Here is a 27,940-nt window from a genome sequence, read left to right as displayed (position 1 = left end):
TTTTTTTTTGCTGCTGTATTGTTTTTGGCACCAACCCAGGATTAATCCACAAGAGCGAGTCAGATCACAAATCCAGTAGAAAAGTTCCTGACGTGCACATTTATATAACTGCATTGAAAGGAGAAACATGGCTCTCCTTCTAGAGTTTATAGCTCTGTTTTTTATCACAATTTATTCCTACCTGGAGGCACTTGTCCTGTTATTTATTCCAGTGAAAAGGAAATCTGTTAGGGGAGATATTGTACTTATTACTGATTCTGGCCATGGCATTGGACGGCTTACAGCCCTTGAGTTTGCCAAGCTGCAAAGTATTGTTGTCTTGTGGGATATTAACAAGGTAAAGTGAGTGAATATTATTTAACGTAATCTTGTGTGTGAAAATCGCATAGTGTGTGTATGTGTGTTACAGAGTAGGTGGAAGTGTAGATAGCACTGTGTTAGAGCATGGTTGCATTGCTAAATGGTGAGCGTTATTTTATTGCTATATCAAAACTGCATGTTTGTGTAGCTTAGATTTATTAGATTGTAAGAATATTTGGCAGAGCCATCCTCCCTGTGTGTTTTTTTCCACCACCATACATTGCAATCTACGGACCATTGTTTATTTTTGTATCACTATTTTGTGTACCTTTGTTTATCAATGCAATGTCCCTGGGTCACATTGTTTAATGTTGTAATGCGTCCCCATCTATTGTACAGGCCTGCATAATATGTTAGCGTTTTATAAATAACATTTAATAATAACAGATTGCTAAAACTGTTTAAAGAGAATTTGAAAAAAAAAAAAAGAACAAAAAAAAACAAAAAAACAAACAGCCCCTGGAGTATACTTACCATGGGAGGGGGAAGCCTCTGGATCCTAATGAGGCTTCCTCCGTCCAGTTCACCCTCCGGGATCCAGCGCTAGTAGCCCCCTAACAGCGGCCATGTAAATATTTACCTTCCATGCTCCTGCACAGGCGCAGTAGTGGCTTTCTGATGGGCTCTGGTGGAAATAGCTGAGCCTGATCAGGCCCACCTGCACAGTAGAGTGGACCCAATCGGGCTCGGCTATTTCTGCCGAAACCCATAGGACAGCCGCTACTGCACCTTCTCAGGTAAATATTGCAGCCGCTACTGGGCTGATTTTTCAGGGGCTGCCAGCGTTGGATCCTGGAGGGTGAAGAGGACGGTCAAAGCCTCATTGGGATCCAGAGGCTTCCCCCATCCTGAAAGCTTCTGGTAAAAACTAAACCTGTACTGGGTAGAGGGCATAATCAAAAACTCACTGCACCTCCCGTTACCCTCCGTCCCCGCTGCTCTTATCTGGTCTGTCCTGTTGTCCTGGGTGACTTCGGTGATACCAAACTCGGACATACTGCGCCGGGTATGCGCAGTATGTCCATTCTACTCCCCTGTGGCTGCACCGGGTGATGTCACAGGACAGGAGCACGCTCGCTCCTGCGTCCTGGCGTGAGTGCTGATTGGAGATGCGGGGGGAGCGAGCACACTCCTGTCCTATGAGGTCACTCGGTGCGGCCGCAGGGGAGCAGAATGGACATACTGCACATGTGCAGCGCAGTATGTCTGGGTTTGGAGTCACCAAAGTCACCCATGACAATGGGGTGAACCAGAGAAGAGCAGCAGGGGACAGAGGGGAACTGGAGGTGCGGCGAGTATTTGATTATGCCCCCCTACACAGTACAGGTTTCGTTTTTACTAGATGGTTTGGCATCTGGTATCCTTTAAGCATAATGTAAGGGAAGAAAGCAAACTTTTATCTTTTTATAAACTATCAAGACCACAGCCTTGTGCAAAGCACACCTAACTTCAATGTTGAAAAATGTAAAGTCATGCATTTCGGTCGTATCAATGGTCTAGCACTATACAAAAAAAAGGAGAAACAGATCCGGACATCAAACTTGGAGAAGGACTTAGGAGTACTCATCAACAAGTTAAATAATCATATTCAATGCCAAGCCGCTGCAGCTTAAGCTAATAAAATTTTGGGATGCATTAAAAGGGAAATAAAAATTCCAGATGCTAGCATAATATTGCCCCTGTTTAACCTCCTGAGCGTTACGCCGCTCAGGAGGTTTTCCAATTAGAGTCCCCCTGAAGATTGTAAAAGATTTATTGCCCCCACAAGCTATAGCTAACACTAGGCTAGCTAGCATAAGCAGCCGGCACCCTCCGATCGCCGCCGCTCCCCCGATTATACTTTACCCAGCATGGATCCAGCGATCAGTGCAGCCTTCGGTCATCACTATGGGGAGGATCACACATGACGTCGCCGACGTCATGACATCATGCACAGACCCGATCCTTCCCATAGAGAGACCGAAGCTGTGCGGAAAGGCTGCGCTGATCGCTGGAGCCAGGGGGAGGGGGGTTATTGTATTAAATGGCTGGATTGGGGGTTCAGCGGCGATCGGAGGATGCCAGGCACTTGGACTAGCTAGCCTAGTGCTAGCTACAGCTTGTGGGGCCATTACATACTTTACAGTCTTTGTGGGGGAATTGTAATTGAAGGAAGCGGTATGCCCGACACAGTGTCAGGCATACCGCTAAGGAGGTTAACTCTCTAGTAAGGCCACATCTGGAATATGGAATTCAGTTCTTGGCACCACATTACAGGAAAGATATTGCAGTTTTAGAGCAGGTGCAGAGACGAGCAACTAAATTGATACGAGGGATGGAAGGTCTCACTTTCCAGGAAAGGTTAGATAAACTGGGTTTATTTAGTATAGAGAAAAGACACCTTAGACTTAGAGGAGATCTAATTAACATGTATAAATACATCAGAGGGCAATATAAAAGCTTGGCAGATGAGCTTTTTGTAGCTAGGACTTCACAAAAGACTAGAGGACATGATCTGCGCATGGAGGAAAAAAAGTTTTAAACATTTATTTAGGAAAGGGTTCTTTACAGTAAGAGTGATTAAGATGTGGAATGCATTGTCACAGGAAGTAGTTATGGCAAATTCTATATCTGCATTTAAAAGGGGCTTAGATGCTTTACTTGCTATGAAAGACATCCATGGCTACAATTACTAGGTAATGCCCAATGATGTTGATCCAGGGATTTTATCTGATTGCCATCTGGAGTCGGGAAGGAATTTTTTCCCTTTTGGGGCTAATTGGACCATGCCTTGTAAGGGTTTTTCGCCTTCCTCTGGATCAACAGGGCTATGTGAGGGAGCAGGCTGGAGTTGTACTTTGTTCTCTGGTTGAACTCGATGGATGGATGTCTTTTTTCAACCCAAATAACTACGTAACTATGTAACTTGTTGGTTAATACAGTAGAGTCTATTTATCCAGACTCTACAATGATCGGCTGATGCCAGATAAGCGTGCTGTCTGGTTGCTTGAGACTCTACGTTAAGAATAGGCCTAGCTAATACAGCCAATCTATATACGTACCATAAACTCTGTGTTAAATTGTATCAAAGCTGTAAAACAAGAAGATTTGATACTCACCTGCAGCATGCGCAGAAGACCCAGACTGGACCTGACTGAGCCTGTTACCGGGGCTGATAGCGGCTGAACAGCAGACCGCGGAAGGACAGCGTGGGACTCAGACGGGTTCATGCTGCAGGAGGAAGCTGCAGGTGAGTATCAAATCTTGTTTTTAAAGCTATGGCTTACTTTAAATGTTAAAATTCGGTAATTGAAAGTAGGAACCCAGTCTTTAAGTTCAGCAGAGCCCACAAACAGCCTAAATGCCTGTACCCACTATGCAATTTCTATGACTATTTTCTGACTAGCGGCGATTTTTTGAGTGATGAGCAATCGTTTCTATGATCTCGCAATGTGGGTACAGGAGCGCGATTATGCAAATGACATTTAGCGACAAGCGGCGATAATGACCGTCACGGCGGTTCTGATTTTAAGAACCCCAACAACTCCACGTATGTGAACGCTTGACTTCCCATTCGTGAGCTGTCTCATGAAATGTGAAGCTGGCCATGCACTGAGGTATGCTTGTGGCTTAAAGGGATCCTGAGCGGTGTCCTAAAAAAGAAAACAGGCTTACCTAGGGCTTCCTCCAGCCCATTGTAGCCTGCGAGGTCCCTGGCACCCATAAGAGTTCTGCACATGCGCGGTTCTCTAAAGACTGAAGACAGCGGCAATGAGCATGCGCGATTTCACCCGAAGTTGGCACATTACCGGAGCCTCCAGTGAAACTGCCGGGGGGGGGGGTCAGGAAGATTTTGGGTACCTCGCAGGCTACGACGGGCTGGAGGAAGCCTCAGGTAAGTCCCGCTTTCTATTTTAGGACATGTCCCTTTAAAGAGAAACTCCAACCAAGAATTGAACTTTATCCCAATCAGTAGCTGATACCCCCTTTTACATGAGAAATATATTGCTTTTCACAAACAGACCATCAGGGGGCGCTGTATGACTGATTTTGTGCTGAAACCCCTCCCACAAGAAGCTCTGGGACCGCGGTACTTTTGGCAGTTTGTTACAATGTAACAAGGTTCACAGACAGGAATTAGCTGTTTACAGCTGTCTCTAACAGCCAAAACAGCTAGCAGCAGCTACATAACCTGCCCACAGTAAAAATGTCACCATGTAATAAATGTCAGAATGTAAATCGGGGAAAGGAAAGATTTAACAATGAGCAAACACTAACTAAATCATTTATACATAATTATAGTAAAAATTAGGCACTTTTTTATTACATTATTTTCACTGGAGTTCCTCTTTAAGCTGGCTGACATGACAAGCCTCGTTGATCATAATTTGATCAATTTGTGGTCAAAATCCATGCAAATTAAGATCGGACTGGATGGTACATATCAATCAATCAGCCTTGGCGGTAGATTGACTGTTATTGCACTGTATTGAACAGTGCAGTGCTGCAGTTCAACAGATTTTCAATAGATTTGGTGATGGTGAAATCTATTGAAAATCTGCGTGCAGTGTAAGGGGGTATTCAGTCCCTCTCTGATCAGACTCCCCTTCCATCACATACCTGAATCTAACCCCATTTTTTCTGACGCCTAAATTTTAAGTGAATTACAGTAGTAAAAATGGACCCAAACTTGGGTTTCAATTATTTCTGAGTCGCTAAAAACAAAAATATAGCTGCGCTAAATAGAGTAAAGACACCAAAACAGTACTTAATTAGAATGGTGGAGCGCTATAGTCCAACTTCCTGTAGTCTTAAAGAAAACCTGAACTGAAAATAAAAAGTCAAAATAACCATACACAGGTCATACTTACCTCCTGTGTAGTCTACTACCGTACTCAATCTTTTTCTCCTCTCTTGCGTCCCATTGTCCACTGTGATAAATGGAATTCTCTGTCCTCCATTTTAAAAATGGCCATTACCCCCTAACAGCTTCCTAGTCAGCACACTGTTAAACTGTAATATCACCCACTTGAGCCATAGGGAAACATAGACACTACCTTGCACATTCAGTTGTAACTGGCAGCTGCTGATATATAACTGACAGCAACTGGTATATTTCAGTTCTGACAAAATCTTGTCAGAACTGGAAGGGATCACTGTAAGAAGAAAATGGTGAGCTTCTGAGAGGAACTGACAGTGAGGTAAGTATGTAATATTCATTTACAGCTATGTCATGTGTTTGTTTTAAATAATTTTCCCCGCTTCAGGTTCCCTTCAAATATATCCAATTCCAACACTAAGTGCTCAGGGTTCAGGCAAAACGCGGCAATCCAAAAACAGCCTTTGTTTTCCTTTAACCTGTATGGTGTATGCATGGTTAAAGGAAAGCCAAGGCTGTTGTTGGATTGCCGTGTTTTACCTGAAACCCTGAGGGCTAGGTGTTGGAATTGGATTTCTGAGTCACTGACAGAATGAATACACAGTTCAGGTCTTGTGATTTCACTTGTTCTTTCAATGACTCAAAGACTCAAAGTCAAAAGATCAGCGTTACAGCCATTATTTTAGAAGGAGGTCAGAAATGGCAGCATCCATCTTTATTTTAGCACAGTTTTAATATATAGAAAAGGTTTAATTTATAGACAAAAGTTTCCCCTTTTTCTCATTTACTAGCTTTCCATGGTCATAAATTCATTCTTAAAAAAAAAAAAAGAATGTTGACTATGCACATAGGAGATGTATGTGTTCATATTGTTGTACATTTATGGAATGTCAAAGTTTAGCACATTGTAGAGCTGCTAACACCAAATAAATGTCATATAATCAGTGAATATTTGCTTCTGAGAGAATCATTAAACAAGGGAGGCACAAGATTAACTTTATGCTGGCACCAAACATCCTTGATCATCAGAAGCAACTTCCTATTAACTCATGATCTACAAAAGTCACCCACTCAGGCAAAGTACAAGGCAATTTAAGCAATCATTCTTATTGCCACAAGGTTGGGAAATATGCTGCATGTTTCAACAAATTTTATTGAAGAAAAAAGGGTATATTCAAAATGCAAACAGGGTAACATTGCCAAAAATTGCATATAAGTACAATTGTCAGATAAGACAGGTATCTCAGATGTGCATATCAGGCTCCATGCATAATCAGAAGGCTCTTCATTTATTATACAAGGGAGCAAGTTGAGAATAACATAATATTAACAGTGAAATACACAACTATAAGTCAAGAATGTATGGATAGTAAAAACATAGCAAAGAGAGTCAAGAAAAATGATTGAACACTCTGCCATCCTACTATTCATATCCCACAGGTCCAGGTCACAATAAGAGACCGGCAAAGTTAAGGTCTACAGTAAGATTATCTTCTTGAATGGGGATTCCATGTATGAAGTAAATCACCTCAGACAGGGAGACCCGTCTCTGATTTGTACTCAGGGGAATCCTGGAATTCATACCACTCAGCCCATACACGAGAGATCATCTCAACCCTATCGTTGGCGATGAAAATCGGCTCTTAAACCTCTTTGATCTTTTCAAGTCTGAGAAACCACTGTCTAATGGTTGGAGGAGACGTATTCTTCCACAGGGCTGGAATAACAGCATGTGCTGCATTCAATAGGTAAGGTAGGATAGATTTCCTGTAGCTCTTTAGGGTTTGGGAAATTCCATGTAGCAAGTAGATCTCAAAGTAGAGGGGTCATCGGACCTATTGGATGAGAAAGAGTATGATGCTTGGAGGAGTGGAATAGGGCCCCTACAGAGGCTGAAATTAGTGAGTGGCAAGCCTCCTGTAACGATCGGTGTCAGCACACAGAGAGAATCTGATTATTGGTGATCTGCAGTATCACCAAGAATACAGATATATACCTGATTATTGATGATCTGCAGAATCACCAATAATACAGATATAGTACTAACCTCTGGACACCTGTATATATCGTGAGTGTTTGGTGCAACAGTATACTTTGAGTAATCCACCTGATGAGCAGGTGGTCCTTGGCAGTGTGGGCAACACTGCTCTTTTGAGAAGCACGAGAACCTTCCAGCAGCCTGAGATCTTCCAAGGGGTGGAGTCTCAGGCTGAAGTAGGAAGTGCCAGAGAGTGAGTGACACCTGAAGGTGGATGTCACTAACTGATCTGGAGACTCCTAAAGAGGGGAGATAGCTCTCGAGGTCGGGCAAGCCGGGTCGGCAACACACGGAGAAATAAAGTACAAAGACAGAAGGCTGGTTCGGTATACAAGACAGGCAGGGTTGGCAACAGATAATCAGAAATGCGTGGTACCGAATCAGCGAGCGGAGGGATAGTCAGGAAAGCAATAGGTCATAACAGATATCAAACAATGCCTAGTCTTGGGTGTGAGGTCCGTGGTCTCTACACCCTGGAACTAGTCTGAAGTATAACAGAATGATAACACAAGTTCCCTAGTCTTGGGTGTGAGGTCAGTAGTCTCTACACCCTGGAACTAGTCTGAAGTATAACAGAATGATAACACAAGTTCCCTAGTCTTGGGTGTGAGGTCCGTGGTCTCTACACCCTGGAACTAGTCTGAAGTATAACCTGAAGTATAACACAATAATAATACAGTAGTAATCTGGCTTAGTGTGAATTCCCAGGTCCTCCTGGTTCAAACACACTGTTGGATCTGACTAAGGTCTGAGTGCTTCCACGTAGTGTTCGCAACGGTAGACAACCTAGTCAGCTGATCCCCCCTTGACCGTTATAAAAGTTCTGCCTCTCAGCGCGCGCGCGTATTCCTGAATCTGTGTGAACTAACAGACCCAGCCACACCAGCCGCATGCTGCTGCGTGCAAACCGCCGCACTGGACGCGGAACCAGCCGTCCCGCTATCAGTACATGCGGCGGCCCTTCCGTGTTCACTCCCAGTACCAGACGCATGCCTCTGCGTGTAACCCGCTGCGCTGGACGCGGAATTAGCCGCCTTGCTGTCAGCACACGCGGCGGCTTTTCCGCGTTCTCTCACACCTTCCTACTAATCTTGGTTGCCTCTTTCAACCAGCGAAGATCTGTTAGGTCACATTCTATAAATTCTTTTTCTAGATTTACCCAGTCTTTAGTTTCAGAATGAGCGAACCAATCAACAATTCTATTGAGTTGTACTGCTAAGTGCTACTTCTTTAGGTCTGGTAGGCCCAGTCCACCATCGGTTTTTCTTCTCCGCAGAACATCCACTTTTAAATGTGATTTTTTATTTCCCCAGACAAAGTGATTGATTGCTTATGTAAATCTTTTAGAAAAGAAGCAGGCAGCTGAATGGGCACCGTTTGGGTAATGTAAAGAAATTTTGGTAGTAAAGACATTTTAGTAGCTGCAATTCTATCAAACCATGACAAAAATGTTAATCATAGGGGCATAGTAAAGCTTGAAAAGGTAATTAATATTGGCAGGTAAGCGGATCCCTAGGTATGATATACTGTAGATTCAGTATCCCATTCGAAGGGGTAGGAGTTCTGACAAAGTTCCATTAATTGTCTCGGGAGAGAGATGTTCAAAGCCCATGATTTGGAGTAATTTATCTTCATATTGGAGACAACCTGAAACTTTTTGAATTCAGAGATTAAGTTGGGGAGTGATATTAGAGGTTGAGTAATGAAAAATAAAAGGTCATCTGCAAAAGCTACTACTTTACATTCCTTGGGGCCTATAGTGACTCCATGTATGTTGGTATTTAAGCGAATCTTGTTAAGGAAGGGCTCAAGTGTAAGAATGAATAGAGTAGGCAAAAGGGGGCACCCCTGGCGAGTGCCATTTTTTAAGGCAAAAGTTTCAGATAAAGTGTTGTTAACGGACTCTAGCAGAGGGATTGAAGTATAAAAGATGAATCCATGTTTTAATCTTAGTGCCCAATCCCAAACCATCTGACACCGCAAACATATAGTCCCAGGCAACTTGATCAAAAGCCTTTTCGGCGTCCGTGGAAAGAAACATGCCCCCCACAGAATGCCGAGAAAGCCAAGTATGTATCCCCAGGGCTTTGTAGGTATTATCCTGCCCTTCCCTTCCTGTCACAAAGCCTACTTGATCTTTGTCGACTTTGTCAGGGATCAAATCTTGAAGCTCTCCAGACAAGATCTTAGCCAAAATTTTGATGTCTAAGTTAAGCAGAGATATCGGTCTGTAACTCGAACAGGCACTAGGGTCTTTGCCCTCTTTTGGGATTACTGTAATGTGGGCTTCAAGTAGTTGGGGTGAGGGAGTAGTGTCTATTGAAATTTCATTAAAAGCTTTCTCAGAATATGTTTTTTTGAGGCTTGACAGGTTATGTCCACAATCTGTGTCTATGCCCCAATCTATTGCTGTGACTCTGAGCCCGGCCCACAGTGTTCACCTATAGACAAGCTCCGCAGGACGCTTGATTTGTCTCCTGACTACGGTTACCCCCAGGTCTTAACGTGCAAGGCATACAGACTATAGTAGAGTGAACAGTAACCCCTCAGAGCCCCACTGAGCTAGTATCAATAGAGTTCACAAGTTCTGGTATGTAACTACCTGAGATGATGAGGATGAGGCCCACAATGAAAGTCAGATATGTAGCAGGTATGATAATGCACAGTCCAGGCAGTATCCAAGAGTATCCAGGTAACAGACAAGGTTCGGTCCAGGTAGCAAACAAGAGTATCCAGGTAACAAGCAAAGATCGGTCCAGGCAGCAAACAAGAGTGGTCAGTAACAAGCCAAGGGTCAAACAGCAATTCAGCAATCAGGATTCAGAGTGCGCACCCAGCAACTAGCCACAGCTATGCTTATCACGGGCGATGACTGGGAGCACTCAGCAAGTTAAATACAACTTTCATCCAATCAGTGGCTGGCCACACTCTGCACATCCAATCACACAGCGGTACACCTACCTAGGTGTCAGCTGTAGCGTCATCTGACACCGCGCTGTCAGCTGACTATTGTTTACATCTGTGGAGGGCGTACTGGGAACGCGCCCTCCGCCTATCAGAATATGTGACCTGCATCATCAGCGGGGAACAAGCGCCGAGACCCGGAAGTGGCAGCCTCAGCCCAGGTTTTGGCATTATCACCACTAACATGTAAGTTCCTTACAGTTTTATAGTATTGGCATGTTAGCCCATCAGGGCCAGGGCTCTTACCTGGTTTTTGGGCTTTAACTACTGCCCAAAATTCTATTTGTGATATGTCTCCCTCTATGTCAGATGCCTGTTCAGGAGTCACAGAGCAAAGTCCATACTGTTCTAGAAAATGAGTAATGTTTACTGACCTATTTGCCTGCTTCTTACGGTTAACTCTCACCAGGAGTGCCCCTGCCTTGTTGCCAAGCTCGTAATATAGTCTAGTCTGGGGCATAAATTTGCACCTGGTTTCCCCTTGCAAAAGGTTAAGCAATTCCTCTCTCAAAGCATAAAGCTCTTGCAGTTTGGCCTGGATCAGTGACTTCTTGTGAAGTTGTTCTAGTTTATAATTTTTTGTTGAGAGGTCATTGATCCTTGCCAACCTCTCTTTTTTCCTCGTTGCTCCGCATTTCATTAATTCACCCCTAATCACTACTTTGTGGGCTTCCCAAGTGGTGAGCGGAGATACATCACCTGTTGAGTTTTCACAGAAGTAGGTTTGTAAACCATCGCCTACTTTGCGATTGACTTTGTCATCAGTGAGTAATTGGGGGATTAACCTCCACTGACATTGTTTAAACCACTGAATACGGAATGTGAGATCAAAGTATACCGGGGCATGGTCTGAAATGTCTATTAGACCTATATGTGAGTTCTGTACCAAATCTATATCGTTCTGAGATATATATAGGTAGTAACGCCTCACAGGGTCTGAATAATAGGTAGAATCTCTACCATTTTGGTGACCTATCCACCACACATCCAACTAAATAAAGTTCTTGTAATTTAAAGGGGCACTATGGCGAAAATTGTTCAATTTTAATTATGTGCAAACATAAACAAATAAGAAGTATGTTTCAAGCCATAAATTACTTTTCTCCGATGTTGCTGTCACTTACAGTAGGTAGTAGAAATCTGACAGAAGTGACAGGTTTTGAACTAGTCCATCTCTTCACAGGGGATTCTCAGCAAGGCTTTTATTCTTTATAAAGATGTTCCCTAAAAAGCATTTAAACAATCATGCTTGCCAGCTTCCTTCTCGCTACACAGTTTTTTGGCACTTGGACAGAGCAACTGCCATTAACTAAGTGCTTTTGAAAATAAATAAATCCCTGAGAATCCCCTATGAAGAGATGGACTAGTCCAAAACCTGTCGCTTCTGTCAGATTTCTACTACCTACTGTAGGTGACAGCAACATAGGAGAAAAGTAATTTATGGCTCATTTTACTCTGGAAAAAACGTTTTTATTTGTTTATGTTTGCACATATTTTAAATTTTACAATTTTTCGCCATAGTGCCCCTTTAAGTTTAATTCTCCTCTAAGCCTGATATGGCAGAGCTGATTTCCCATTAGACGTATCCTGCAAAGGGTTTAGAGAGATATTGAGATCTCCTCCCAATATCACTGCCAATAATGTGTTAGTCAAAAATTCCACTTGTCCTGTATTAGGTGCATATATGCACACCAATGTAATCTCTCGTGTATAGGCCATACCTTTTAGGAAGATGAATCATCCTTCAAGATCAGCTTTAAAATCTTGTACCTGGAAGGAGCAATCTCTGTGAAGTATTACAGAGACACCTTTAGATTTAGAGATGGGAGAAGCAGCATAGTGGTGAGAGATCGTAATGCTGGGGGGTCATACTTTCTGACCACTCAGTGCAACAAGGCTAAGTAGCTGGATAATGGAAGAGGCTCCACAGATGGACACAGGAGTAATGAACAAGGGAGCAAGATTGCCCAGAGCAACTGCAGCTCTGGACCACCTATCAGGCTAGATGCTAAGTGATACAATACACAACAGACGTAGTCGGTAACAGGCTTGGGTCATACACGTTAATTCAGATGTCAGTCGTATTGGAAGGATTAGGCAGATTCATAGTCGAGAGGCAGGCAAAGGTCGTACACAATACAATATTACAATAATACAATACTGACTGACTAGAGTACATATATATAGTGCTGATGCGCAATATATGAAATGTAGCTCTCAAATAACTCACTAGCTAAAGCACAAGTAATGGCAATTAACAAGACAGACAGCAGACAGACGGAATGCTCAGCCAATCTAGTCACTGTTTCATTTACACTGAGATAGAAAAGATTAACAGGTAGGAGCAAAACAAATGGCAACCGCTGCTATAGTTTGTCCTCAAGAACAAGGCAAGAAATAGGCTAGAAGGAATACTACCAGTCACCAACGTGGTGCTGGCAGAATCCAAACTATAAGGATCAGAATGACTTCATTGACCCCTGCCAGTCAGCAAACGTCCAGCAGACATGAAAATACAGAGCAAAGCATTATACATTTTTATAATAACAACTTTCACAGCATAGACCCAACGACAACTTAGAGAGCTGAATGCGATGTTGGGCGGGGTCTGAAATGGGAGGCAGACTTTGATTCTGGCATCAGCCAATGGATGCAGGTATGCAAATTCCCACACAGCTGAATGGTAATCATTCAATCCTGAGCTGGCTTGATTACCATTTGCTAGCTGAAAGACTAATATAACAAATGCATGCAGTACTATGCAACAACATGCATGCAGGAAATCCAGGGCTGTCTGGCTGCAGTTCAACTGCAGCAAACCATAGGAGTAATCCTGACAGAATCCTGAACTGCTCTGAACTGCAGAGTGATTGCAAATGACAATAAGACTCACTGCGAATGCGCAACCAATGCAAGCAGACAAGTCAGAACTGCCCAGTTTCAGCTCCACTGCAAGCGATAGAACATGCTACGGGAGAGATCCTGACAGAGATATAGTTTCTGTTGGTCAGTTTTGGAACTACATCTGCTTGAAACTGTTTCTCCTGCAGGAAAGCAATAGAAACTCGGCCTCTGTGTAGTTTGTCCAAAAGCATGGAACACTTTTGTGAGGTATTTAGCCCATAAAAGAACATACTTTCCATGAGATAAGCTTATCTGATTTGTCTCTGTGTGATAACATGATAAAGAGGTGGGTTATGCTGGGCATACACGGCATACTATCTTACAGATAGTGTGCCGGTTTCGAGCCAGCGGTTCGATGCCGGCGTGTCACCGCTCGTCCACGCGGATCGATTGCCGCTCGTCCCCATGGGCACTGCTAATGAGCAGCTCGTTTCTTGCTGTTGTTCTCCCCGCCGGTATCGAGCGCAGTATCGATCCGGCTGGGTATCGGACAGGTTGAATATAAAACTAACCATGTATGCCCAGCATTAGGGGGCTTTAGCTCTCTGGTAACTTTGTGAGTGGGTAGGAGAGCAATCAAACCAAACAAAAAGAGAAAAACAATCAGATCGGTCAAGTAGGTAGGCTACCAGCCGATTATGTATACCGAAAGGAACAGTGCTACTACAGCAAAACTGCTATCAAGCACTGAGTGGGGAAGAGGCAGCACCTGTCTCGATGACTAACTGTTTCAAAAAGGAGTAACTGGAAAGAGAGCAGTACAAGGGGTAGAATGGAAACTACAAGTGGGGATAACTTTGGAGAATCACAACAATCCTGCTACTCCCACCGGCATAGTATATAGAAGGATAATTGTTATATTTTGCTGAACTACCTACGGTAAATTATAACCTAGAAGGGAGAAAAAAAATGATTAGTCATCACAAAAAGATCATACAGTAAATGCATAGGTCATCGGCTAGTTGTAAGTAAGCTATGGAAAAAGAAGGAGGTAATGAAAGGAGGGGGATGAAGAACTAGAACCATAAGGTATGCAGATGACCACAAACATAACGTTCAGTCTCGGCTGCAGTAATTAGTATCATCACAGTTTTGTTATGTAGCCGATTTCAGGAGGGATGAGTAACGCAAATGGAGGGAAGTAATATGCAAAAACATGAAAAAACAAGTTTATGAAAGCCGTATGCAATAGTCCCAAATGTTTTAGTTACCAGCCTAAAAAAAGGGGGAGGTTCCATTGGGGGAATCCAGTATATCTAAATTGAGCATATAGGGAAAATTAAGTTCTAATTTTTGATAGATTTTTCTTTGATTTAATATCTTTATTGAGTCATACAGTATATCTAATAGTATATGGTAAGCTTTAGATATTTCAGACATATTGTAGACGATTTAACCCTTTACCTGGAGTTCAGCTTTAACACCTGTTTAGTTTTTCCTTTCTGTTTGGATGCTAAAGTAGATTAGTGGATTAGTGAAATTCAAGTCATGTAATTCCTTTTAGCAATCAGTACATTTAGGAACAAGATTATAATAGTAAGCAATCCAAAGCAAATGCCTGCTTTTCAATGCATTTCTATAGTTCTTTTAAAAGGGTGATATCATGTTATTGAAGAAAGTCCAATGTGCATTTTCAGTGAACGAGTGGTGAAAAATAACCCTCTAAAGGTGGCCAAAACACCATACACTTGTTTTAATCTTTAAGTTCATTTCTTTTATTGTATAAAAAGCTAACCAATCCACTATAACCAATTTTGTCCCCCAAAATCAATCAGAATTTTCCACCGCGGTCAATAGATAATTACTAGAAAATCTGAGTAAATAATGTTTACAATTGATTGAGGAAAAAATAACATGTTTCCGCTGAATCGTGCATGGTCATCTTTAAGATGATTAAGTTACCGAGAGCCTGAGGCAAAACACAACATAAAAAATATACATACTACCTGAATCAGCATTCTTTGCTGATTAAAATGATGTCCTCCTCGCCATCTTACAGTCTTATGTTCCTCCTCCAGGTCAGCAGCAGTGTCTCAGCATTGCTTCAGAGCTGAGACGCTCAGAGCCCCAGAAGCTACACAGAGTGGTGGGGAACGGGCGTTCCTGAGACACCCAGAGCCTCAGAAGCTAGTATAGGAGGGGGGGGGGGGGGGGGGGTAGAGGCATTCCTGAGACACCCAGAGCCTCAGAAGCTAGTATAGGAGATGAGGTAGAGGCGTTCCTGAGACAACCAGAGACTCAGAAGCTAGTATAGGAGGCAGGGTAGAGGCATTCCTGAGACACCCAGAGCCTCAGAAGCAAGTATAGGAGGTGGGGTAGAGGTGTTCCTGGGACACCCAGAGCCTCAGAAGCTAGTGTAGGAGGCAGAGTAGAGGCATTCCTGAGACACCCAGAGCCTCAGAAGCTAGTATAGGAGGCAGGGTAGAGGCGTTCCTGAGACACCCAAAGCCTCAGAAGCTAGTATAGGAGGTGGAGCAAAGGCGTTACTGAGACACCCAGAGCCTCAGAAGCTAGTATAGGAGGCGGAGCAGAGGCGTTTCTGAGACACCCAGAGCCTCAAAAGCAAGTATAGGAGGCAGGGTAGGGGCATTCCTGAGACACCCAGAGCCTCAGAGGCTAGTATAGGAGGTGGGAAACGGGCATTCAGGGCCGGATTTAGGGCAAGGCCACCTAGGCCATGGCCTAGGGCACCACAGGAAGAAGGGCACCAAAGCAGCAGGCTAAACTGATGCAGCATTTGCAAGCTTGCAAATGCTGCAATGCAGGGAGATCAGGCAAACACCTGACCACGGTACTCTACTGCTAGCAGCCACCTTGCTCTCTGTGCACGTTTGCATTGTGGCAGCTATGGACTTGGGCAGCATTGGAGATGGAAAGGAAGAGGAAGCTTCTGCACTGGAGATGAGTGGAGAAATGAGTGACACTGATGGCTGCTGCGGTGTGAAGGTGAGCTGGCTACCTATACTGAAAGGGGAGGGGTGGGTGGGGAAAGGAGGGATTAAGGGAGTCATCTGGCTACCTATAGTGGAGGGAAAGGGGGGAGGAGTAATCTGGCTACATATACGGGGGGGGGGGTTATCTGGCTACCTATACTGGAGGGAAGGGGAAAGGGGTCACCTGGCTACCTATACTGGAGGGAAGGTTCATCTGGCTACCTATACTGAAGAGGGGCGGCTTGTGGCAGTGGCCTTGGGCGGTAAAGAGTACAAATCTGGCCCTGCAGGCATTCCTGAGACACCCAGAGCCTCAGTAGCTAGTATAGGAGCTGGGGAACGGGGTTCCTGAGACACCCAGTGCCTCAGAAACTAGTATGGTGGGGTAGAAACATTCCTGAGACACCCAGAGCCTCAGTAGCTAGTATAGGAGGTGGGGAAGAGGCGTTCCTGAGACACCCAGAGCCTCAGAAGCTAGTATAGGAGGCGGAGCAGAGGCGTTCCTGAGACACCCAGAGCCTCAGAAGCTACTATAGGAGGCGGGGTAGAGGAATTCCTGAGACACCCAGAGCCTCAGAAGCTAGTATAGGAGGCGGGGTAGAGGCATTCCTGAGACACCCAGAGCCTCAGAAGCTAGTAGGCGTTTCAGCTTTTTTTCACCCGTGTGCGGTTTTTAAAAACACCCACCGACCGCTTGGGCAATGAATGTCTATGAGAAGGTTCATATCAGTGCGGGTCGTGCGCTGTGCGGCTAGCAAAGCAGTGCGTGTACCATTTTTGAGGCAATTCCGCCTCAATGGAAAATAAAGGAGAAATGCAATACACTCACAAAATCGTTTTGTGCAGCGATTGTGTTCGCGTTTTTAAGAATAAATACATTGTATTTATTCTTTTCCGGGTCAAAGAGTTCACTTCCTGACTTGCATCAGGGAGTGAATGACAAAACCGATCGGAAAAAACCCTTAGAAAACCGCTAAGCACAAAAACATATTGCCCACTCAAGCGATGGGAATCGGAGAAAAAAGAACAAAAAACAAAAACAGCCCAACGCGGACGGACACGCGAGCCAAACGCAATGTGAACAAGGCCTGTTAGAATTAAAACTTCCAGGCATAGAAACTGTTTCTTCCCCAGGTGCTAGTTCTGCTTAATGATGGACCACTCCTTCATCACACCTTGAGCTGTACACTCGCAAATAAATGATTCATAATCTGATATCCACTACTTTAATTCCTATACTGTCTGATTGTTATATTGTCTGTGAAGTAGGGATGATCAATGGCATGCAAATATTTCTGAGTTAATGCAGAATTATGTATATTTTGTTGCAAATATATGCAGCTTAAAAATGGACCAATCAACTTAAACCTGGGTGGGACTTGATTGGTCTATTTTCAAGCTGCAAATATTTGCATAAAAATGTACATAATTCTGCATGAACTCGGAAATATTTGCATCTCATTGATCATCCCTACTGTGAAGCAACTGCCAAGTCAAATCTCCTCGTAAGTGTAAAAATACTTGACTAGATAATGCATCATTCTTATTCAGTCCCATTCATTCCTGGTGAGCCAGGCATTGACAGATAAGAGGCGGGACAGTAGTCACCGGAAGAGAACAAGTTGTATGTCTGCCTCCCTTGCTGCATGGCTCTGCGTAAAGGAAAGCGTGAAGGTGGCCATATACAATACAATCAAATCAATTGATTTGCCCCCAAAAAATATCGATTGCATAAGAAATTGAAAAATTATTTTTTGTAAGATCAAAAAAATATTGATTTTTCTATAAAAAAAAAAAAAAAGCTGATTGGATATGTTGGAAACATCAAATAGAACAATATAAAATGTGAATGTTTTATTCAATCTTATTTTTTGAATTTTTGGGGAAGAATCAATCATAAGTTTATGGTATATTGGTTTGATATTTCAAATTTTTCAATTGTGTATGCCCTCTTTTAAAAGGGTAGCAGCTAAAGCGCTGGACAAAAGTACGAGTAGCATATAATTAGAGACATAATTGTAGACCTTAGTTTGGGATCACATAGTGTAAGAAATGATTGTACCATTAGTTGGAGAGCATAATGAGGACATAACTTCAGTATTGCATTGATAACCCCAATTCTGTCTTTTTAACTAGTACCATTATTATTCAAATATTTTATGCAAATGTACGCAGCTTGAATGGACCAATCAAATCTCACTTTGACTTCATTCAATTGGTCTATTTTCAAGCTGCATAAAATTGCAAGAAAAAAACAAACAACAACAAAAAACTGCATAATTCTGCATGAACAATTATTTTGTGGTGTTCATGCATCTGGCCTGTAGATGTTGTGGCATGTTGTTTCCTGTTAAGCATGGCTAGAGCTGGTCAACTCATCCTTCAGTAATAGTCAAGGACCAGTTTCTAATATTTAATTGTTTTGCAGTTCTTAAAGTGAACCCGAAACAGGAATAAAAAATAAAAAATAGATTCTTACCTCCGTAAAGAGAATACTCTGGATAGTCCAGAGGTTTCCTCTATCATCCTGTGGCCCACCATTTCAGCATTGGTCCCTTTAAACAAAACCTGAACCAAAAATTTAAAGTCAAAATAAACATACACATGTCATACTTACCTCCTGTGTAGTCTACTAATCAATCTCTTTCTCCTGTCCTGCGTCCTGTGTGTCCACTGTGATCAACGGAATTCTTTGTCCTCCATTTTGAAAATGGCCATTACCCCATAACCGCTTCCTGGTCAGCACACTGTTAAACTGTAAGATTGCCCACTTGAGCCATACAGAAACATGGACATTACCCTGTTCATCAGTTGTCCTTTTGGTTATAACTGAAAGCAAGTGATATATAACTGACAGCTACTGATTTTTAGTGTCAGAAATTGAAAGAATCGTTGCAAAAAGAAAATGATGAGCTTCTGAGAGGAACTGATGGAGGGGTAAGTATGTAATATTAATTTGCAGGTACATTATGTGTTTATTTTAAAGTGAACCGAGCATCATTTTTAACACCCAGGGCAGCTCTATAGCAAATTAAAAATGCATTCTAAAAATGTGGTTTATTATTAAAAAAAAACTTTAATTTGACCTCATTTTTTTACTTCTAAAGGTCCGTACACACGCCGGACTTTAGGCAACGACGGGTCCGTCGTTGCCTCCCGCTGGGTGGGCGTGCCAGCGACAGTCCGGCGTGTGTACGCTCTGTCGTCAGACTGATACGGCTGTTTCTGAGCGATCCGCCCGGCGGATCGCTCAGAAACAGCCGTATCAGTCTGACGACAGAGCGTACACACGCCGGACTGTCGCTGGCACGCCCACCCAGCGGGAGGCAACGACGGACCCGTCGTTGCCTAAAGTCCGGCGTGTGTACGGACCTTAAGGGTTAAATTAGCCACTTTGTCAGTCCGCAAAGGACCTGCGGTCCCTGAGCAGGAGATGGTGAAAACAGATAAGAAATCACCTCTTTAGACTTAATTGACCACAAACTAACCCCCATTGTACTTCAAACAAAAAACATCAGTTACAGTTGAAGAATTTCTCATCTAGCCTGGATAACAGCAGTTGTAAAACAGCAGGGGTTGAGCTTCTGAACAATAGCATCCCTTGCAGCTATTTGAAGCCAAGAGCTGCTTGGATCCCTTTAAGTAATTTTACTTAGTTCAGTTTCAATTTAAGCGTAATCCGCAAGGGCTTACCTAATATGTTTTCACGCCTGTGCTTCCATCTATGTACAAACACTACCTTACTACACTTGTGTGACTATGGTACATGCATATCTAGAGGCAAAAAGCAGATTGAGCATGTCATGTACAAGCATCTACGTACCGCTGGTCATGAGTGGGTCATACTCATGCATGCGCGCAGTACGGTAGCGCTCGCGCATGGGCAGCTACCTACGCAGAAAAAGAGGATACTGGAGAAAACAACACTGGGCTTGAGGAGGGAATCTGGGAAGTGTCCGGATTATCCAGTGGCTTCCTAGTATTAAGGTAAGTATCTAACTTAAACATTTTTTTTCCTCACAGGTTTGCTTTAAACCATGGCATCTGTCTCAGATTGAATCTGAAGGTATGTAGTGCCCACTAGCTGAACCACACTGTTTCTGGAGCTGAGTTCTAGGATTCTGTTGTGTTCACATGCTGTTTTTGTCTTTCAGCCTTTATTAATATGTTCTACTGTTTGGCATATCCTAAAACGTGCCTACTTGACCTTACTTGCCTGTTAGCTTAAAATGTATAATAATTTGAAAAAATATTTTGCTGTGTCTTTCCCTATATTTTCACTATTCTGCGCATTAGTTGATTAATTAAAGTGGTGCTCTAGACTATTGTTTTTCTTTTTTTAATGTATTGCAATAGGAAGGTGTAGAAGAAACTGCAGAAGTTTGCAGAAACCTGGGAGCAAAAGCCTATCCATATGTGGTGGACTGCAGTAAGCGGAATGATATTTACTCTGCAGCGGAAAAGGTAGGTAGCTTTATAGGGCTTTAAGATTTTTTTATCTTGTATCTTATGATTTAATTAAATGGACTAAGTAATTCGCTTTTTTGCCTTACAACCTTATTCACACTACACCCTTATGTTTAACTGCAATGCTGGAGTGCATTGTAATTTACAGCCTATGTAAAACTAGTCGGGAAATGTGAACAAATAAAATAAGTGAAAATCTTTTCCCAATTTAACTGCATACATGTAAAAAAAGGTGCCAGAGATAGCTGCTAATAGAATCTCGGTAAAATTACCAATATTCTACTACTTAATTCCAATACCTAAACCTACTCTCACACAGAACTCTCCCTCTACCGATGCCTAACCCTACGACCCCACTGGTGGTGGTGCCTAACCTTAACCCCCCCCCCCCCCTCCCCCGGTGGTGCCTAACTTTAACTACTTCCCATGCCTAAACTTAACCTCCCCATCCACTGTGCCTAACCTTAACTCCTAAGGAACCCCCCACACTCCTAACACCCCCTAACCCCCCATATTTTTGCCACTGAAGGCGACAATGTAAAAAGCAGTGATTTGTGGCTATAATGGTAAATAGTGGCTATAAACTGCTTTTAACATTACTGCCTGTGGCAGGGCTCCCCTTTTCACCTGCTTTGCTTCAACTTATCTAAGGCTTCTTCTAGTCCCTGTACTCATTCTGGTCCTTCTCTGTCATTCCACTCTTATCCCTGCATCAGTTGTAGCCTTCGGAAAGCTGTGAAATGTTATTCAAATATTAACATTTTGGGGGGAAATGAGAATCACATTGCAGATAATAGGATAACAGAGGCGCCAACGGGATAAAAAACACCAGAAGAACTTAAAAACCCATCTTGGTAATAGAGGAGGTAGTGGTGGACTTACCTCCTCCAAGCAGAACATACGACTGTAGATTTTCAGTCAAAACAATTTTATTGGATACTCTAAATAAAGTGCAATGTGTTTCGCAGGGTACAAACCCACCTCATCAGGAAATAACAGATAGGAGTAAACAGCATCTGCCAGTATCATCAACGCCGAGCGCCTCTGTGTGAATCACATTGTGATCACTCCCGAAATTCTGTATGCAGCACGTTTGTGATTTATACAAATTGCACATGTTGCAGCAAGGATGGCCCGTAGAGATACATTGCTATGTGCTTTACTGATCGCCAACGATCATCAAAGCACTGAAATGCTGCCGAAAAGCACCCTAGTTAGAACTAGCCCTTAGGCTGTCTTAGGTACTACTGTAGCTTGGTGCTAAGATATGTGCTCTTTTCTACTACTGAATCTGTAATTTAAAAAGCATTTAGAATTTTTTTCTAATAGCATTTGATACTTTCACGAGTGATAAGTGATTAAAAAAGCGAATTACTTAGTCCATGTAGGCATGTACTGCCCAATTAATTAAATCATAAGATACAAGATTAAAAAAATCTTAAACCATGAGTGATAACAGTTTTAGTAGCTGAGGCAAGAAATTAGCCTCTGCAATTTCCCTCTGAGACCTTACATTTTAAAATGTCAAGACTTGTAAACAGAGAAAGAAGGAGGGAAGGAGTGCTCCATTGTGTGATAAAGTTTTATTGAGGAAAACACGCAATTAAAATTGTACTTACGGGAAGCCAGTAAAGAGCGAGCAACTTAGGGGCAAGGTGCCCACTAACTTGTCCTCAAGAGGCAGCCTCCCTAACTGGTGTGGCCAGCAGTGTTAGATCTGAATGGTGGATGGACGGACGAAGGCTTCCCTGTCGGACTTCCGTGTGCCAGTGACGTCACTACACATTGCAGCATGTCCATGCCTTCGTCAGGACTTTGCAGTAAGTACAATTTCAATTGCCTGTTTTCTGCAGCAAAACTTTATCACACTGTGGTGCGCTCCTCCTCTCCTTCTTTCTCTTTTTTTTAAGTCAACCTCTCAACCGGGTTTTTAAGGAGCTGCCAAGTGCAATTTTGGGTGTTTGCTGGATATCCCTGTGATTATAGGGGAAGGTTTCCCATCTTTACAAGTCATGTAAATACACAGACTAGACAGTTCTCCATGACAGGTAAGAATTCACAATTAACCTTCCTGGCGGTAAGCCCGAGCTGAGCTCGGGCTATGCCGCGCAGGAAGATATCTCAGCCCCTGGTGGGGCGATTTGCGCACTTCAAACTGCTGTACGCGCAGCTAGCACTTTGCTAGCCGCGCGTACAGCTCGATCCCCGCCGCTCTGCGGCGATCGCCCGCACGCAGCGGCGCAAGAGGGCCCCCCCGCCAGAGCCCTGCGCTGCCCGGACCAATGAGTTCCGGGCAGCGCTATGGGCTGGATCGGAGACGTCTGACGTCAGGACGTCGGCTGACGTCCATGACGTCATTCCGATCGTCGCCATGGCGACAGGAGAAGCCAAACAGGGGAGCGCGTTATATACGCGTTCCCCTGTTTGCTTTTGATGCCGGCGACGATCGCACTAGAGGGACACATGCGCCCTCTAGTGGTGTTTCATGTAGCTACCACTCTGGTAGCTTTACATGAAACAAAAAAAAAAAATTAAAAAAAAAAGGATTTTTGCCTAAGTGGCAAAAAAAATTAACCGCCAGGAGGGTTAAAGAAAATTTAGATATATTAAAAATCTCTATTTGTATTTTTTATTTATAGAGCATTTTTCATAGTGATTTACATAGCACTAAACAGACAATGGTGGAGAGCATAGATACACAAGCAGTTATATACACTGTGCAATCAGGATATCCAGCAGCACAAAGTACAAATACATACAACTGATGTGCAGTTTGAAACATCAACAATACTTGTATGTGTTAATTTGGTAAATACAACAGAGGAAGGAAACAATAGAACAGAATAGCCACCCAGAACCAATCAGCTAAAGTGCTACTCTCCAACTCTGCAAAAATTGCTAGAACCAAGACAATGTTCATTTAGCGGCTTCTGTTTTTCCTCCACAAAGTTCCTCAAAGGCCCAACTAGTCATCTGTCCATTTTTTTTGTTAAGCAATGCATAATTATTGTTTTTCTCCTAAAAAAGGTAAAGTCCGAAGTTGGTGATGTGGATATATTGATAAATAATGCTGGAGTCGTGTTTGGAGTGGAGTTTCTAAACTTAAAAGACCATCAAATTGAGAAGACATTTGAAGTCAATATTCTTGCTCATTTTTGGGTGTGTAACCTATCAAATTTGTAAATAGCTTTAATGGCAATAGTTCAAACAGTTCATTTTTTTAAATGATTTATCATCTAAGTTAATATGTCCAAATCATGATCAGTGTTTGCAAAAGCAGACATAAGGTTCAAATGTACTGTACATATTTTATCTACTCCGAAGACATTCCCCATAAATGATAACAAAATAATTCGAGACCCACACTGAACGCCATATGTTTTCTAAATACCTGCTATAGGAGCTTATGGTAGCCCAGTGTTTGCATCCTCATGAACATGTATTATTATTTATATAGGCTGATATCTTCTGTAGCACTTTTAAGTGTACCGTATATTGTCTTGTCACTCACTAACTGTCCCTCCGAGGTAATCCCTACCATAGTCATGGGTCCATTGTAGTCTAGGGCCAATTTAGTGGGAAAGCAAACTAACTTATCTGTATGCTTTTGGGGATGTGGGAGGAAACTGAAGGGCCCGGAGGAAACTCACACAGGCACGGGAAGGACACACAAACTCCTTGCACTGTGCGCCCATATATTCATTTTCTGACCTGTAGGGTTATTAAAAGTATACTTTTCTTCTAGCATTACTGAATAAAATATATGCAACTCAAGATAGATGCTTTCTGATCCTTTATATTTATTTGAAATGTAAACAGTATAAATAAAATATAAACCTGCAAAGATATACAAATTCATTGTGAGAGAAACATGACTTTTATTCTTCTATGCTTATGCTTTTAGCATACAAGTTTTCACATTTACTCAGAACATTAAATTGCCTAAAGCATGAAAATGAAATATAAGAAGAGAGAAAGAAAGATAATACAACATTAGGGTAATCATGTAATGCAGATTTGAACTTAAAATATTGAAATTGAGGATAGAAAAAGAAACGGAAGACAGATCAACTAACATGTCAACACCTTACAAGTGACACTGAGTGTGGCAGGGAACATAAATCTTAAAGGAATACTATCGATTGAAACAACTTTTTTTTTTAATACTCTATATTAGTGTACACATTACCACTAGTGCTAGGGGCACTTTATTTATTCACCGAGGTCTCTCTCCCTCTATCCCTGCTTAAAATTTCATTTCTCACACAGCTCAAAATTAATTTCACTGTGCCACTCACAGCATGCAGTAGACATGAGGAGAAATAGGCTGATCTGAGTTGGTAACAGGTAACTAAATGAGCTGTGATCTTGGGCATACACGGTAAGTTTTATATTATCAATCGAGCCGCTGATGGCTCGATTGACAATATTCAACCTGTCCGATACCCCGCCGGATCGATACTGCGCTCGACACCGGCGGGGAGAACAATGGGAAGAAACGAACGACCAATTAGCAGCGCTCGCGGGGACGAGTGGGAATCCATCCGTGCGCACGAGCGGTGACGCACGGGCATCGAGCCGCTGGCTCGATACCAGCGTAAAAACTTACCATGTATGCCCAGCATAATATTGCTGGAATATAACTAGCTATAACACTAGTCTGTGTTTACACTCAGACTGGTTGCCTGGCTGCCTGCTTGTGATGATGAATCACTCCAGGCTGCATCCACTTTACAAGCTGCTGAGAGGGGCAGACCACTGTTTACAATTAGCATTATTAGTATCTTTATCAGTCAAGAGAAGCAAAGATAATAAACACACATTGCTAGAATATTTAACCCCTTACCACCATATCAATAAGATTCTTTCAGCAAGGTGATAATTAAACTATAAACTGAGGAGTTGATAGCAACTCCCCTGTGCAGAGACATGGTCTAGCCCTCTGGGAGCCATCAGTATTAAGCCCTGTACACACGCTGAACTGCAATGAACGACGGGTCCGTCAGACCCTCCCTCTGGGCGGGCGTTCCAGCGACAGTAGAGCGTGTGTACAGTCTGTCTGCAGACTTATAAGGCTGTTTCTGAACGATCCGCCTGGCGGATCGTTCAGAAACAGCCTTATCAGTCTGCCTGACAGACTGTACACACGCTCTACTGTCGCTGGAACGCCCGCCCAGTGGGAGGGTCTGACGGACCCGTCGTTCCCTGCAGTTCAGCGTCTGTACGAGCCTTTAGATACATTTTGTATCTAAAACTGATGGAAGATTTTACAGCTGAGAGGAACAGCTGTGTGAGGAATCAAATTGCTCATAGTACTTGTCCTAATGTGTGCTACAACATACAGCATTTAAAAATAAATGCATAGATCGATAGTATTCCTTTAAATTATGCTGGAATACAGAACTATATGTAACAAAAATGCACAGGGAGGAGCATCCTATGACCTCCTTCAGCTTAAAAGGGATAGCACACTCATGATTCTTCTTTAAAACATTTCTCAAAATTGGGGTGATGATGTTTTTGCAGTTAATTAACCACTTCACCTTGAAGTGTTTTTCCCCTTAAAAAACCAGAGCAATTTTCACCCGTCAGCACTCCTTCCATTCATTCACCTATAACTTTATTACTACGTATCACAACAAAACAATCTATATCTTGTTTTTTGTCACCACTGATTAGGCTTTCTTTGGGGGGTACTTTTTGCTAAGAATTATTTTATTCTAACTCAGTTTTAAAAAAAATCATCATCATTTCTCAGTTTTCGGCCATTATAGTTTCAAAATAAAACATGCTACCGTAATTAAAACCCACACATTTTATTTGCCCATTTGTATCGGTTATTGCAACGTTTAAAATTTTTCCCTATTACAATATATGGCGCCAATATTTTATTTGGAAATAAAGGTGCATTTTTTTTTGTAGTATACAGTTTTTATATACATATTAAAAAAAAAGTCCCGTCCCTAAGGTAATCATGTAGCGAGCCCTAGGCTCGCTACATGATTTTTAAAAAAAAAAAATCAAAAAACCGGCAGCGCTGCCCCCTGGCGGTTTTTAATAGACCGCCAGGAGGGTTAACTGAAAAAAAGTGGGATGTAATATTACAACTTGGCCACAAGATGTCCTCAGTGGTGACTTCAGCTTTGTACTATTAGTACAGAAATAGAAGCACTACTTGCACAGGATTTATGAATGGCAGACCCGTGAATGGCGGCCATTCACAGAGAAACTTAGATCAATGAATGGGATTTGTTTTCCCATTCATTGATCTAGCAGCGGGCGATCGGCGTTAATGAGCGGCGGTACCGAGCGCGGGGGGGGGGGTGGGGGGGGGGGCGCAGCGGGAGGGACGTAGTACCTACGCCCCTGCACAGAGTTGTGGCATTTTGCAGGGGCATAGTTACTCGTCCCAGCAGAGGGGAAGTGTTTAAATAGCAAATTTGTCTTCAGTAGTCAGAATTTGTACAGTAAATCTGTAGTAGCACAAATACCTGTAAACTAACAATTTTATATCACAGCAGGCACTCTAAGGGCTAGTTCACACTCGGTGCTTGGAGCGCCTCTTGCCCTCAATCGCGGAGCCAAATGCGATCGCAGGCAAGAGGCGCTCCAAGCCGGGCGATTCAACGCGATTTGCACTTGTGATTCCTGTTCGATAGAACGAGAATCACAGGGCAATCACCCCCAAAATGCTGCAAGCGTGTTTGCGATTGATCGAAATCACAAACACTGCAGTGTGAATGTGTCTATAGGGATACATTAGTAGCAGCGCTTTGCTGATTGCCGGCAATCAGCAAAGCGCTGAAAAATCGCCAAGTGTGAACCAGCCCTTCAGGTGTCAAGATGTACTTTAGATTAGTCTAATGCTGGGCATACACGGTAAGTTTATGCGCCGGTATCGAGCCAGCGAGTCGATGCCGGCGCACCACCGCTCGTCCATGTGTGCGCGCGTAACAATTCCCACTCGTCCCCGCGGGCATGCCTTATCAACCGCTTGATTCCCAGCTATTGTCCGCCAGCGGGTATCGAGCAGGGAATCTATCCGGCGGGTCATCGGACCTGTCGGATATTATCAATTGAGCCATCAGCGGCTCGATTGATAAGGAAACAAACTTACCGTGTATGCCCAGCAGTATGTTGGAAATACACCATACAATTTTCTGTTAGATTCTTCTGTTAGATTTTCTGTTCTGTAGAGACTGGTCATTATCTCTGGTGCATTGTCTTCTGGTTATCTCCTGCTGTGTAGAACAATGCCTTATGGGCCATACTCACGGGCTACAATTGGCGCTGCAACACGCGGGCTACAATTGTTGCCGCAACACGCGGCGCGCGCGTGTTGCGGCGACAGGTCACCCGTGAGTATGAGGCGCAACACGGGCGCGCACCCCGAACCATCGCTCGTTGCTGCTGTCA

At 43.1% G+C, this 27,940-nt stretch overlaps 1 protein-coding gene across 1 annotated transcript; it reads left to right on the top strand.

The window, feature by feature from the left end:
* LOC137548125 (estradiol 17-beta-dehydrogenase 11-like) lies at nt 1–24,323 on the top strand. The gene is made up of 3 exons (XM_068271135.1): nt 1–337; nt 20,414–20,521; nt 23,552–24,323. Exons 1-3 carry the CDS (start codon nt 128–130, stop codon nt 23,705–23,707), a joined length of 474 nt encoding a protein of 157 aa, XP_068127236.1. The 5' UTR covers nt 1–127; the 3' UTR covers nt 23,708–24,323.
* The last annotated feature ends 3,617 nt before the right edge of the window (nt 24,324–27,940 follow it).

This window comes from Hyperolius riggenbachi, chromosome 1, assembly GCF_040937935.1.
Source record: "Hyperolius riggenbachi isolate aHypRig1 chromosome 1, aHypRig1.pri, whole genome shotgun sequence".
Classification (NCBI taxonomy): domain Eukaryota; kingdom Metazoa; phylum Chordata; class Amphibia; order Anura; family Hyperoliidae; genus Hyperolius; species Hyperolius riggenbachi.
Note: the sequence above shows the minus strand (reverse complement) of the source record. Positions and strands in the feature narration are given on the sequence as shown.

Bases quoted from the DNA above. Each gene is read 5' to 3' on its own strand.
- LOC137548125 (XM_068271135.1), top strand. From the start codon at position 128: ATGGCTCTCCTTCTAGAGTTTATAGCTCTGTTTTTTATCACAATTTAT. The intron at 338-20,413 runs GTAAAGTGAGTG...GTATTGCAATAG, and splicing joins TCTTGTGGGATATTAACAAG to GAAGGTGTAGAAGAAACTGC. The intron at 20,522-23,551 runs GTAGGTAGCTTT...CTCCTAAAAAAG, and splicing joins TTTACTCTGCAGCGGAAAAG to GTAAAGTCCGAAGTTGGTGA.